Below are 15,020 nucleotides of genomic sequence, written 5' to 3'. Positions count from 1 at the left end.
GAAAATGCAGTTGAGGCCATAATCAAATGAACTCTGATGCTGTTTGAATATTGAAGCAGGCTTGAGGAGTCAAATGGCCTGCGGCTGTTCTTAACTAATGAGTTCATATTGCAGTCTACGAAGAATATACTCATGACATCATGTTTAAGAAGATGCTGCAATCACATGCTACAGAGTCTCCACAGAGAGAAAGAACATGCGCTGTAAAAATTAGTATGATATATCAATGTGGAAATAAAATTGTTTATTAAAACTTCTTAGTGTCAGACAATGCTCACTCTCAATAAAGCAGGGACTTTGAGGAAGGACATTAAGCATGGAGATGGTACAGTCTAAGGGAGCAGTCTTTAGACAACCCGATCAGAATCTCATGGTAGCCTAGCCCATCAGGGTTCAACAACAATGGAGGATTAACATGAAAGGTCAAACTCTGAGTTGCAGTAATGCAGGCAATATATAAATTGGTGGCAGCTGGACAGCCTCCTGCAGTGTGTGCATTATCAGTTTGTATCCATAAGTCTGGTTTGTAAGAGGCTATGTCTATATAATGAAACCCGATAGAGCTGGTAGTGTTATGGGAAGGGATACAGTTTCTGAAGGATCAGAATGTAAAGTCTCCACTCCCAAGCTGTGGGAAGTTCATGTTAAATGTAATGCCACAAATGTTGCATCCAAATATGTGTTGTCCCTTCATGCTGAGACTGAGAGGTCAATGATTTTACTCTCTGACATTGATTTATGTTGCTTTGTTTGAGTTTTGACTGCATCCCTTGTTTCCCTGTTGTCATTTCTTGATTCTTTCCAGTATTCAGATGGAAGCTGATATTCTAGTTTTCAAACACATTGGCATTTGGAAATCACACATTAATTTATGAATGACTGCAGATTTCTGACTCCTACCATTTTAGAAAAGAAACCTGATGGAAAGTTCTTCTCCTGGTTTCAACATTTGCCCTTGATTTCGATCAAGTAATATTATGGTTCAGTTCATGATTAGCACTACACTGTGATGTGTTTTTCCATTACTTGTGACCACAGGGAAATGGCCACTATAATCAATCTTTCTGTCTGGGTGCCTTGTCAAATATTTCTCAATTGTACTGAAAGTTATCATGTAGTTCAGAGAGGCTGATGCGTTTCTGATGCAGAATGACACCAAGTCTAAAGGTGATTATAATTTATTGCTGTCTCTTGAATGGGAGGAGAGACTATGTTTGTTTGTGACTGTCTGTCTTGAGTAGTCCATAGGTAAAAACAAGGACTGCAGATGCTAGAAACCAGAGTCTAGATTAGAGTGGTGCTGGAAAAGTACAGCAGGTCAGGCAGCATCTGAGGAGCAGGAAAATCGATGTTTCGGGCAAAAGCCCTTCATCAGGAGTAGTCCATGCTGAGTGCCATAAGGAGCAGGATATAATCACTCAAATCATAGCTGTTCTGTACCTTAACTCCATCTGCAATAACAATAAACATTCATATAACCGATCCTGCATTTATTAGATTAGATTACTTAGTGTGGAGACAGGCCCTTCGGCCCAACAAGTCCACACCGCCCCGCCGAAGCGCAACCCACCCATACCCCTACATTTACCCCTTACCTAACACTACGGGCAATTTAGCATGGCCAATTCACCTGACCTGCACATCTTTGGACTGTGGGAGGAAACCGGACCACCCAGAGGAAACCCACGCAGACACGGGGAGAACGTGCAAACTCCACACAGTCAGTCGCCTGAGGCGGGAATTGAACCCAGGTCTCTGGCGCTGTGAGGCAGCAGTGCTAACCACTGTGCCACCGTGCCGCCCACGAACAAAGCAACATGTCTCCAAGTGTTTAACAAGAGCACTACCAATAAAAATCATTTTTGACACTGAGTCGCAGAAGGTTTACAAGTTGGTTCGGGGGTTTGGAGTTTCAGTTATGAGGATAGTTTGAAGAAGTTAGGACTGTTCTCCTCAGAGAGAAGACGAAGAGATCTGATTGAGATTTTCAAAATTATGAGTGTGTTGGATAGAGTAGATAAAAGGAACAAGAACAAGAGGGCATAGAGTTAAAGTGATCTGCAAAAGAAGTAGAGGTGAAGTGAGGAAAATGTTGCACTCAGCAAGTAAGGAGTGCTTTGGGTAAGGAGTGCACTACCTGGAAATGTGGAGGGGTTGGGGGGTGGTGTTCAATAGAAGCCTTCAAGAGAGCATTGGATAAAAATAATGTGCAAAGATATGGGGAAAAAGCAGGGGATTGGCACCACATGATGACGCTAACTTTGTAAGCCAAGGCAGGCCCAATGGACCTCCTCCTGTACTGTAAGACCTTTGTGATTCTGTGAGATGATCACATGTTCAGTCAGATGGCTAGACTTTAAGGAAGAGCATCTTAAAGGTGGATATGAGGGAAGAGATGAGGGAAGGGAATTCCAGCAGTTAGGGCCAAGGCAGTTCAAAGTATGGTCACCAATGACATAGAGCAACTTGGAGATTAAAGTCTTGTGAGTTTAGAGGAGTTTACAGAGAAAGGGAGGGGCAATGTTATGGAGGCTGAGAGCCAGCATGAGGCAGCAGTCTTGGAGATGAATGAGGTTGGTGCAAATTAGGAAAAGGCTCGACGAGATTTGGATGAGCACAACTTCAGGTCAGGAGGATAACGAGGGTTCAGTGAAGAGAGCATTGGAATAGCAAAGACGTGGATGAGAATGAGCTGATGAGCTGAGGCAGCGTCTGTGTATCTAGATGTTGAATAAGACCATAAGACACAGGAGCAGAAATTAGGCCATTCAGCCCATTGTGTTTGCTCTGCCATTCAATCATGGCTGAAGGGTTTCTCAACCCCATTTTTCCACTTTTCCCCCATAACCTTTGATCCAATGAAGAACTTATCTATCTCTGTTGTACATATACTCAGTGACCTGGCCTCTACATCTTTTTGTGGCAATGAATTTCACAGATTCATCACTTTCTGGCTGAAGAAGTTTCTCCTTATCTCCAATTTAGAAGATCTTCCCTTTACTCTAAGACTTTGTCCTCAGGTCTTTGTCTCTCTTGCCAATGGAAACAGCTTCCCAATGTCCATTCTGTTTAGGCTTTACAGTATTTTGAAAATTTAAATCAGATCCTCTCCTCATCCTTTAAAACTCCATTGAGTATAGTTCAGAGTCCTCAAGTGTTCCTCATCTGTTAAGCCTTTCATTCCTGAGATTATTCTCTGGAACCTCCTCTAGACCCGTTACAGGACCTGAACATCCTTCCTGAGGTATGGGGCCCAAAATTACTCCCAATAGTTGGACCAGAGCCTTATAAAACTTCAGTAGTACATGCCTGCTAATATATACTAGTCCTCTCAAGATGAATGACAACATTTAGGGCGGCACGGTGGCTCAGTGGTTAGTACTGTTGCACCAGGGACCCGGGTTCAATCCTTGCCTCGGGCAACTGTCCGTGTGGACTTTGCACATTCTCCCAGCGTCTGTGTGGGTTTCCTCCGGGTGGTCCGGTTTCCACCCACAGTCCAAAGATGTGCAGGTTAGGTGAATTGGCCATGCTAAATTGCCATAGTGTTAGGTGCATTAGTCAGAGGGGAATGGGTCTGAGTGGGTTGCTCTTCAGAGGGTCGGTGTGGACTTGTTGGGCTGAAGGGCCTGTTTCCACACTGTAGGGAATCTAATCTAATTGCATTTGCTTTCCTAACTACTGGCTTAACCTGCAAGTTTGCCTTAAGAGAAACCTGCACTTCAGATTTCTGAATTTTTTCCCCATTTAGAAAATAGTCCATGCCTTTATTCTTCCGACCAAAGTGCATTACCACTCACTTCCAACGTTGTATTTCATCTGCCACTTCTTTGCCCACTCTCTTAACCTAAATCTTTCTGCAACCCCCTTGCTTCCTCAATATTACTTGCCTCTCCGCCTATCTTTATGTCATCTGCAAACTTAGTCAGAATGTCCTCAGTTCCTTCATCCAGATCATTACTGTATAAAGTGAAAAGTTGTGGTCCCAACACTGACCCTTGTAGAACACGACCAGTCACTGGGTTCTATCCTGAGGCGGTCCCTTTTATCCCCGCGCTCTGCCTTCTGCCAGAGAGCTAATCTTCTATCCATGCTAGTACCTTGCCTCTAACACCATGGTTCTTAACTTACTCAGCAGCCTCCTGTGCGGCACCTTATCAAAGGCCTTCTGGAAGTCGAGTTGGGTAACATCCATTGGCTCTCCTTGGTCTAGATTAGTTACAGTGTGGAAACAGGCCCTTCGGCCCAACAAGTCCACACCGACCCGCCGAAGTGCAACCCACTCACCTACATTAACCCCTTTACCTAACACTACGGGCAATTTAGCTTGGCCAATTCACCTAACCTGCACATATTTGGACTGTGGGAGGAAACCGGAGCACCCAGAGGAAACCCACGCAGACACGGAGAGAATGTGCAAACTCCACACAGTCAGTCAGTCGCCTGAAGCGGGAACCGAACCTGGGTCTCTGGCGCTGTGAAGCAGCAATGCTAACCACTGTGCCACCGTGCCACCCACGGCAACCAAAGGGCTAGGATTGCCGTCCTACCTGATCATTACCTCCTCAAAGAATTCTAACAGATTTGTCAGGCATGACCTCCCCTTGATTAAGCCATGCTGACTTTTCCCTATTTTACCATGTACTTCCAAGTATTCAGAAATCTCTTCCTTCACAATGAACTCCAAAGTCTTACCAACGATTGAGGTCAGGCTAATCGGCCCATAATTGCCTGTCTTTTGCCTTACTCCCTTCTTAAACTGGGAGGGATGAGGGTTTACACTAGCAATTTTCCAGTCCTCTGAGACCCTCTGTGACTCCAATGATACCTGAAAGATCACTATTAAAGCCTCCTCTATCACTTCAGCCATCTCCTTCAGCGCTGTAGGGTGTAACCCACCTGGTCCAGATGATTTATCCACTTTCAGACTTTTCAGCTTTTCTAGTACCTTCTCCTTGGTGATGGTCACCGTATTCATCTCTGCACCTCAACTGTTGAATTTTTGGGATCTTACTCATGTCTTCCACCATGAAGACTGACGCAAAGTACTTACTCAGTTCCTCAGCCATATCCTTGTTCCTCATTATTACTTCTCCAGCATCATCTTCCAGCATAAAGTAGTCTTGGTGTTGAAATAGATAAATTATTGGATCACCTTGGGGTAAAACACATGACAATCTGACCATGTTGGTTCTCCAATTCTTATTATCTTTACCCATTATAAAAATTCCATTGAAATTTCCAATTGATCAGTAGGCCTCCCAGCTTTTTTGGGGGAAGCAAGAATTGGGATTTCCATTGGCATTAGTGTGGAGAATTGTTTTGTAGTGTTAACTCTGAATAACCTATGTCTAAGTTTGAGGTTATGCCCCCTTTTGCTGGGCTCCCCCACCATTGGAAATGGTGGTAGTGATCAGTACTCATTGTTGGAGTTGATAGTCCAACAAATCTTTTTCTGTAGGATTGCTGTGCACTTTCCTCTATTGAGTCCCATTGCTGACACGCTATTTTCAAATTCTTGTCTTTTCTGCAGGTATTTATCGCACTGAGAAAGATAAAGGCACTTTGTATGAGCTGACTTTCAAAGGAGACCAAGCCCATGAGTTCAAACGCCTAGTTTTATTTCGTCCCTTTGGCCCCATCATGAAAGTGAAGAAAGCAAAAGTGGATACATCCAACATGCTGATTAATATCATAGTGCCTCTGGCGAAAAGAGCTGATAAATTTCGACAATTCATGCACAATTTCAGGTAGACTATTAAGTTTGTAATCATTAATTGCTAAGGTATTTTTGGTTGAAATCCATTCAAATTATAGAAGTGGTTTGCACATCCAGACGCCCCCCCCCCATCTCTAGAATGTGTGTCTAACAAAGAAAGGTTAGTATTATTCTGAGCGCAATGGTTAATTTTTCCCTCATGTATGCTCCTACTTTGTGATTGAATGGAAATTGCAATGGTAAGAGCATTGAGCTGATTCTCCAGAAATAGTTTCCAGGGCGTATAAAATCCTAATGTGTTCAGATGTTCACCTGTTTGTGCTTTGGTTTGGATACTGTGCATTGAAGGTCATATCCTTAAAGGAGCCAGTCACTCTCATAGCCAAATACTACACTGTATCCAGAGTTACCCAAAAAGGCGAAAGCAAGTCTTGTACAAATCTTATCTCCTCTAATTAGCCTTAGACTTAACTTTCAAGTTTTTATAAACTTTGGGTGTTGCCCTGTCTTTTAAGGCACCTTGCTGGTTTTTCTGATGTTGTGGCACAGTCACTGGCCTGCACAGTGGATATGAAAGAACCCAGAGCACTCTTTTAGAGGTCATAGAGTCATAGAGATGTACAGCATGGAAAAAGACCCTTCAGTCCAACCCGTCCATGCCGACCAGATATCCCAATCCAATCTAGTCCCCCACCTGCCAACACCTGGTCCATATCCCTCCAAACCCTTCCGATTCATATACCCATCCAAATGCCTCTTAAATGATGCAATTGTACCAGCAGGAATTTTGCCCCTCATTTTCTGAGAATGTTTATCCCTCAGCCAAGATCTGGATCTTTTAGTGCATGTGAATGCAGATCTCTGTGGTGTCAATGGAAAGGTGTTTATACTGTTTATATTTCTATTTAATTGACTTCTTAAAATTCTTTCCTGTGTAATGTGAAGACAAGTTTAAGAAGTTCTTTGCAATTCTGCCAACATGAACTTTTCACAAATCTGAGAGCCTAAACATTGTCAGTTCTAATAACCTGAAGATTTCTAACCAGATTTCTTGCTTTGAAGGTTTTAGAAATTAAACATTTCCTCTGTGGTGACTGCTCCTTGAACTGCCCTTCACCCCTCCTAATGGAGAAACTAAAGCTGCTTCCAAACTTAATGTCTTCTAAACTGATTTACAAAAAATTCTCATCCTAGATTTTTCTGAACTGAAAACAAAGCCTTATGTGGTTAACCTACTTGTCATAAGCGTAACAGTATAAACACCTTTTCATTGACACCACTGGGATCTGCAGTCACATGCCGTATAATAATGCTCGGCTCAGTCACTGTTTTGAAAGAACAGTGTTTTTATTTCTAGAGAAAAGAAAACCATTCATAGAAGTAACCAACAGCATCTGCTCCTATTTTGCATTCCAAATTCTAAACTGAAATTAATAGATATATTTTATATACCCTTTATTGTAACAGTGAATGCATATTTAAAATTACCTAATTAATTGGAGCATTTTGGGCTACCCTGCAGCTGTGAAAGGTGTTATGTAAATGCTAATCTTTCTTTTTGTTGAGATTTTACTCATTCTGCACTTTGCAATGGCGGAATCCCTCTTAATGGGGGGACATGCAACTAGGAATGGACAGATCTATTACCTACTGAAACTTCACAATGAAACCCTATTGTGTCAGCAAGTCTCAATTCATTTAAGGGCAGAAGGAGCTATTTACTGGACAACCACAAACAGCACTGTCTGCTTTAGAGACCCATTGGCCAGGAGAGCTTAGAGCAAGGCAGAGGTCAAATTGCTGGTTTTCCAATCAACTAGCTTGCCAAACGAAAAAAGTCCATGATGATTTTGAGAAGGTATATTGAGAGGGACAGACATAACGTGAACATTGTTACCTTCTCAGTCAGCATAAGTAGAATACTCAAACAGAAAAGCTGCCCAACCTCTGACAAGAGTCTCAGTGTCACATTTGAATGTCTTTTGTTCATGAAACTGGCTAGTCAAGGTCGAATATGATTTACTGTGAATATTGCTCTGCCTGTTCACAGTATTATTGTATCATATGATAATTATTTAATACATCGCTTTGGCAACTTATGCTTGGTCCTGACTTCAGGCAGAAGTTAATGGGCTTCTGGGACAATTGAAACAGTGTGTATGAAATTATAGTATCTATTTTATATGCTGGTGACTTTCACAAGTTTACAGTATTATCTGATGAAATACTGGTGGGGGTCAAGTTCAAAAAATGGGCTCAACTTGCAGCAGAAAGTGGCTTAGACTTTCCAGTCAACAGTGAAGTGAAGGCACTTACACAGGAAAGCTGGTGAAGTCTGACGATGTCTCTCACCTGGGTTTCAACTTTTCTGATCGCCTTTTGATGGCTAGCAGAAATATCATCAGGCATAAGCAGGTCATCACATCAACAGCTTCCTACAGACAGAAAACCAGGAAGGAGAAAACATTGATGATCCTTGCTGTTTTAATTATGTTACAAAAAAGGAAATAAAGATTGAGACATACATATGGTACTAAGTTAGGAGCTGAAATATTGTAAGCAAACATTTAAAAAGAATAAAATCATGATGGAGAAGCATTTTAACATAATGGAGAATTTTAACATATGATAAACTTAAAATTAGTTTTTCAGAGCCAGAGAGATTGTTTCATAATTATGACTTAATAAGCCATTAGAAACCCAGTAATGCCTCATTGAACAAAACATAGGTTTTCAAGGCTGTTATTTTTCAGAATCTAATAGTGTAAAAAGTACAAGTATGCATCAAATTAAGTGATTTTAAGTACCTTCTGTGGAGAATTCTGGACAACAACTTCTGCATATCCCAAGGGAGTAGCTGGATTTTCTAGTCAACAGTGAAGTAATGACGACCATCAACACATTGTCAGAAAAAAGCAACTGGGTCACTAATATCCATAGGGAAGGAAACTGTTGTCCTTACCTTGTCTGGCCGAGGATGTGACTCCAGACCTACAGCAATGTGGTTGACTCTTAACTGCCCTCTGGGCAATTAAGGATGGGCAATAAATGCTGGCCTAGCCAATAACACCCTCATCCCATGGATTTTGTTTTAAAAATCCACATTTAACTCCATAGATGTATGGAAACCCGAATTGCTGTAAGTTTCACATGAAGCAACAGTGAACACTGACAGTTCTTTTCATCATTGCAGTTCAACATCTGGCCGATTCTGCAAATGGAGGCAATCTTGAGTGACAGTATTATTGGTCATTGGATGTTATGGTTGCTTAGTGGTAAAAGTGCAAGACTGGAACTGCCAGAGTGTTATGAGTTTAGATGGAGAGGAATTTGAGTGTGTACAAGAAAATTTACTGATTCAATATGTGGGTGTACCTATTAGCTAAGGGGCAAAACTTGACCTACTCTTCGGAAATAAAGCAGGGCAGGTGACTGAGTTGTCAGTGGGGGAGCACTTTGGGACCAGTGACCATAATTCTATTTGTTTTAAATAGTGATGGAAAGGGATAGACCGGATCTAAAAGTTAAAGTTCTAAATTAGAAGAAGACCAGTTTTGACGATATTAGGCAAGAGTTTTCACAAATTGATTGGGGGCAGATGTTTGCAGGTAAACGGACGGCTGGAAAATGGGAAGCCTTCAGAAATGAGAGAATGAGAGTCTAGAGACAGTATATTCCCATTAGGATGAACAGAAGGGCTGGTAGGTGTAGTGAATACTGGATGGCTAGAGAAATTGAGGTTTTGGTCAAGAAAAAGAAGGAAGCATATGTCAGGTATGGATAGGAGAGATCAAATGAATCCCAAGCGTATGAAAGCAGCAGGAGTATACTTAAGAGGGAAATCAGGAGCGCAAAAAGGGGACATGAGATAACTTTGGCAAATAGGGTTAAGAGGAATTCCAAGGGACTCTACAAATACATTAAGGACAAAACGGTAATTAAAGAGAAAATAGGTCCTGATGAAGGGTTTTTGCCTGAAAAGTTGATTTTCCTGCTCCTCGGATGCTGCTTGACCCGCTCTGCATTTCCAGCACCACTCTAATCTAGACTCTGATTTCCAGCATCTGCAGTCCTCACTTTTGCCCCTTACTCCTACATGTGGAACCGCAGGTCATGGAGAAGATACTAAATGAATATTTTGCATCAGTGTTTACTGTGAAGAAGGACATGAAGGATATAGAATGTGGGAAATAAATAGCGATATCTTGAAAAATGTTCATATTACAGAGGAGGAGGTGCTGGATGGATTAAATGCATAAAGGTGGATAAGTCCCCTGGACGTGATCAGATGTACCATAGAACTCTGTGGGAAGCTATGGAAGTGATTGCTGGGCCCCTTGCTGAGATATTTGCATCATCGATAGTCACAAGTGAGGTGCCGGAAGACTAGAGGTTGGCTAATGTGGTATGAAGGGTGGAAAGGAAAAGCCAGGGAACTATAGACCGGTGAGCCTGGGTGACCAATGGGCAAGTTGTTGGAGGGAATCCTGAGGGACAGGATTTACATGTATTTGGAAAGGCAAGGACTGATTAAGGATAGTAAACATGGCTTTGTGGGAAATCATGTCTCACAAACTTAATTGAGTTTTTTGAAGAAGTAACAATGAGGATTGATGTGGGCACAGTGGTGCACGTGATCTGTATGGACTTCAGTAAGGCACTCAACAATGTGCCTCATAGTAGTCTGGCTAGCAAAGTTAGATCACATGGAATACAGGGAGGACTACCCATTTGGATACAGAACTGGCTTGAAGATAGAAGACAAAGGGTGGTGGTGGAGGGTCACTTTTCAGACTGGAGGCCTCTGACCAGTGGTGTGCCACAAGGATTGGTGCTGGGTCCACTGCTTTTCTTCATTTATGTAAATGATTTGGATGTGAACATAGGAGGTATAGTTAATAAGTTTGCAGATGACACCAAAATTGGAGATGTAGTGGACAGCGAAGAAAGTTACCTCAGAGTACAATGGGATCTTGATCAGATGGGCCAATGGACCAAGGAGTGGCAGATGGAGTTTATTTTGCTAAATATGAAGTGCTGTATTTTGGAAAACAAATCAGAGCTGGACTTATACACTTAATGGTAAGGTCCTAGGGCATGTTGCTGAACAAAGAGACCTTGGAGTACAGGTTCACAGTTCCTTGAAAGTGGAGTCACAGGTAGATAGGATATTGAAGAAGGCATTTGGTTTGCTTGCCTTTGTAAGAGTATTGAGCACAGGAGTTGGGAAGTGATGTTGCAGTTGTACTGGACATTGTTTAGGCCTCTATTGGCATACTGCATGCAATTCTGGTGACATTGCTGTAGGAAGGATGTTGTGAAACTTGAAAGGGTTCAGTAAAAGATGTTGCCAGGGTTGGAGGTTTTGAGCTTGGGAGAGGCTGAATAAGCTGGGGCTGTTTCTCCTGGAGTGTCAGAGGAATAGAGGTGACCTTATAGAGGTTTATAAAATCATGAGGAGCGTGGATAGGGTAAATAACCAAGGTCTTTTCCCTGGGTTGAGTGGAATGTCACTTGGTGAGTGCAAGTGACCTAAGAGGCGACTTTTCCATGCAGAGGGTGATGTGTGTATGGAATGAGCTGCCAAAGGAAGTAGTGGAAGCTGGTACTGTTGCAACATTTAAAAGGCATCTGAATGGGTTTATGAACAGGAAGGGTTTAGAGGGATATGGGCCAAATGCTGGCAAATGAACTAGATTAATTTAGAATATCTGGTTGGCATGGATGAGTTGGACCAAAGCTCTAAAGCATTATGACTCTAGACCTGTTGAGAGTTCAGGTTTCATCATGGCATGTTGTGGAATTAAGCTTTGAGAATATGGTACTTGGTAGACTGGTAATTAAATAATTGTAGGTATTGAATTGTAATGAAAATCCAAGCTCTTCCCAGACAATCTGTTTCAGTATCTAAACAACAGAACAGAAGCAACGATAGTGTCATAACCAAAGGACTTTTCCCATCTGCTTCTTGGTGTCAATGCCAGTGCCATAGTCTGCTTTCAAAACACTTTCTAAGGTTCTGTTTCCTTCTGGAGTCAGAGGGTTCAGCAGAACAAAAACTTGGCAAACTGAGCAGGAGCAAAATCAATCCAGGCTGCTGATGCAGTTTTTGTTCTCTGGATATGTGCATCACAGGCAAAGATGACAATTACTGTCCCTTTTCTATTTGTCCGGAGAAAGTGATGGTGGGCCACCTTAAACTGCTGTGATCAATGATTCTTTGCTGTAGTTTGGCTAAACTGAATGGCTTGTTAGTTTACTTAAGAGGGCAATTAAGAGTGAGCCCTGTTTGACATCGGGGGACTAAGTCTCTCAGCCAAGGTCTGATAAGATGACCAGTTTCTGGCCCTGTAGGATGTTAGTGAATCAGTTGTTATTTTACAACGAGCCAGCAGCACCACTGTTCCTTTTGTTAATACTTTTCAAACTTACTTGCCCAGGTTATTAATGTAGGCATCTATCTTACTAGTCAAGTAGTGTAACAATACCACGTCTGAGGCTGTAACATCAAAGTTTAAGCCTTTTCAGTTAAACTGAACTTAAAGCAAAATCTCAAAGAAGATATGATGGAGTTACTTTCACCAGAAATTGACTAAGTGTCAATTTTTCAAGTTTCCTGGAGGGTTTTACAGTGGTTAGCATAGTGAGATTTCTCAAGCTATTGCCTCATTACCTATTCTGATAGAAAGTAGAGAGAGAAATAAATGCTGAACTGGTATAAACAGGGAGTGTAAATGGTGGAAAATGGTTGAATAGGTACAAACAGGGAATATAAATAGTGGAAAATGGGTTGAACGGGTACAAACAGGGAGTGGGAATGGTGGAAAATGGGTAGGCTATGCTGGGAGCAACCCAGACAGAACAAGACATGAGGTGTGGGATTGGGTTACAAGCACAGAAGAAGGTGTTCGTGCTCTGCAATTATTAAACTTCATGTTGAGCCATGGGGGCTGTAAGGTACAGGACACAAGACTGACTGACCTAAATGGGGTTATGACAAAGTACATGGAAAGATTAGTGTTGCGGATATCATAAAGAGTCAATAGAGGATTATCGACAGGTTAAATGAATGGGTAAAATCTTGGCTGATGGAATATAATGTGGGAAAATCTGAGATTATGCACTTTAGCAGGAAGAATAGAGGAGCTGAATATTATTTAACTGGCTAGAGACTGCAGGAAGTTGCAATACAAAGAGATTTGGATGTCCTTGTGCATGAATCACATAAGGCTAGTATTAAAGTTCAATGATGATAGGGAAAGCAAATGGAACGTTCGCCTTTGTTTGAAAGGGAATGGAGTCTAAAAGTCGGGAAATCTTGCTTAAACTATACAAGGCATTAGTCAGACAGCACCTGGAATACTGTTAATTTTGGTCCTCTTATCTAAGAAAAGATATACTGCCATTGAAGGCAATCAAGAGAACATTCACTAGGTTGTTCCAGCCATGGAGACGTTTTCCTCCTTATGAGGACAGGTTGGGTAGGTTGAACTTATACTCATTGGAGTTTCAAAGAATGAGAAGTGACATTATTGAAGCATGTTTGGTTCTTTTGAGGCTTGACTGTAGATGCAGAGACGTTGTTTCCCCTTGTAGGACCCAGAGGGCATAATCTATGGGGTCACCTGGTTAGGACAGACCTGAGGAACCTTTTTTCCTGAGGATAATAAATCTGTGGATTGTTTTTAACCTCAGAGGCTGTTAAATATATTCAAAATTGAAGTGGATAATCTGTCCAGGAATTAAGGGTTAAAGATGGGAAAGTGGAGTTGAGAACTATTACATCAGCCATGATCTCATTGAATGGTGGAGCAGACTCAATGGGCTGAATGGTCTACTTCTGCACATGCCCCTTGTCATCTATGGTCTTATAATAACGAGTTGTTAATGGATACAAGTAAATCTTTTACCACTCAGTGGTGAAAATATCATCTTCTTATTCAACATTTGGTTGGGAAAATGGGATCTTGTGCTTTCAATGTCAACAAGCTGCTCACTGCTTTCAGTGGTCAATGAATGTGATCTGAAACAAATTAAATGGACCTTTTAAGATGTTAAATTATGAGCATAGTATGATCTAGAGTCTGGAACGCAGAGGGAACATCTAATTGTAATGTTTAAAATTGTGAAGGAATTTGATAAGGTTGATAAGACAAATTATTTCCTTTTGATAGGTGAATCCAAAAGATTAAGGGTTATCCAATTTTTAAAATAGAGATAGACCAGTTGGGAGTGAAATCAGAAAGTATTTTCCCACAAACTTTGAATGTTCTCCTTCAAGAGGCTGTGGGTGTTGGATATCCAAGTCTGGGTCCATGGCTATTTATTGGTAAGAATGTCCAGAGAAATGCATCAAAGGTGACTACATGGTTTGGTGTTGAATAGCAGTAAAGGCTGATAGCCTCCTCTGGTTTCTTGATTGCAATATTGTCCACAATTTTCTTTCTTGGTTTGCCTGAAGTCTTTCAAATTCTGTCCAAAATGGAATGGATTTCAGAGCATGGAGAGATGACAGTATTGCAGAGCTACTCAGGCAACTGCAGTTCTGCCATATAAACAGACTGCTTCCTGGTTGCTCTCATTGCTGATTTGTCTTTGCAGTGCATTCATTTATTTAGCTGTCACTGCAAAGAATAAGACAGTTTTCAGCACTTTTCATGATCAGCTGTCTAAGACTTTTGTTTCGGAGTCATATTTTTGTTTTCATGCTGATGCCTGATCATTTTATTTCACTTTGCAATATTTAAGAGCAGTAAGCACTCAATAGATTATCTCACATCCAGACAAGGATTTGCTGAGTGAAAATGCTTTTTTTTCAAACTGTGGGTCAAAATTTAGAAGAGGCTGACATCACTTACTTTATAATACACAAGATCTCCCTGATTTCGAAAATAAAATTAAGTTCATCTGTACAATAGTGCGCAGCAATTCATGTCTTGAAGCACTAGAGCTAAGGATTATAATTTATGTTGTGTTTTTGCTATTAAGTGAAAAATAAAGTTTGTAAATGGAACCAAGCAATAAATAAAGCTTGTAAATAATTTATAAGGAAATATATAATTCCCTCCAGATGGGTTTTGCTGTAGGGTGGTTTTGTGGTCCCATGGGCTGGTCATTAATCCTGACTGAACAGTTTTTGCAGATTAAATGTGATCAGGTGGCATGTGGAGAATCATGTACTGTATAGAGACACCTCCCCACGCGCCCCCACCTCATTCAGTTGCTTACTGGATGGCTAATGCCAGTCATGCCAGCATGTGTAATGTGCGTTCCACAGGGACTGCAAGCTATGCAGGTGACA

At 41.4% G+C, this 15,020-nt stretch overlaps 1 protein-coding gene across 10 annotated transcripts in view; it reads left to right on the top strand.

Annotated features, from left to right (window-relative positions):
- LOC122539454 (chondroitin sulfate N-acetylgalactosaminyltransferase 1-like) overlaps positions 1 to 15,020 on the top strand; it is a 229,818-nt gene that overhangs the window by 158,608 nt on the left and 56,190 nt on the right. For all 10 annotated transcript variants that reach the window (XM_087979995.1, XM_087979992.1, XM_087979991.1 and 7 more), the window contains one exon: positions 5,534 to 5,750. In XM_087979995.1, coding sequence (XP_087836121.1) covers positions 5,534 to 5,750 — 217 coding nt within the window. The remainder of the gene's footprint in view (positions 1 to 5,533; positions 5,751 to 15,020) is intronic.

The sequence above is a fragment of the Chiloscyllium plagiosum genome, unplaced genomic scaffold, assembly GCF_037043375.1.
Source record: "Chiloscyllium plagiosum isolate Xiang-an unplaced genomic scaffold, Cpla_swu_hap1 HiC_scaffold_36, whole genome shotgun sequence".
Lineage (NCBI taxonomy): Eukaryota > Metazoa > Chordata > Chondrichthyes > Orectolobiformes > Hemiscylliidae > Chiloscyllium > Chiloscyllium plagiosum.
The sequence above is the reverse complement of the archived record's forward strand: the minus strand, read 5'-3'. Positions and strand labels throughout refer to the sequence as shown.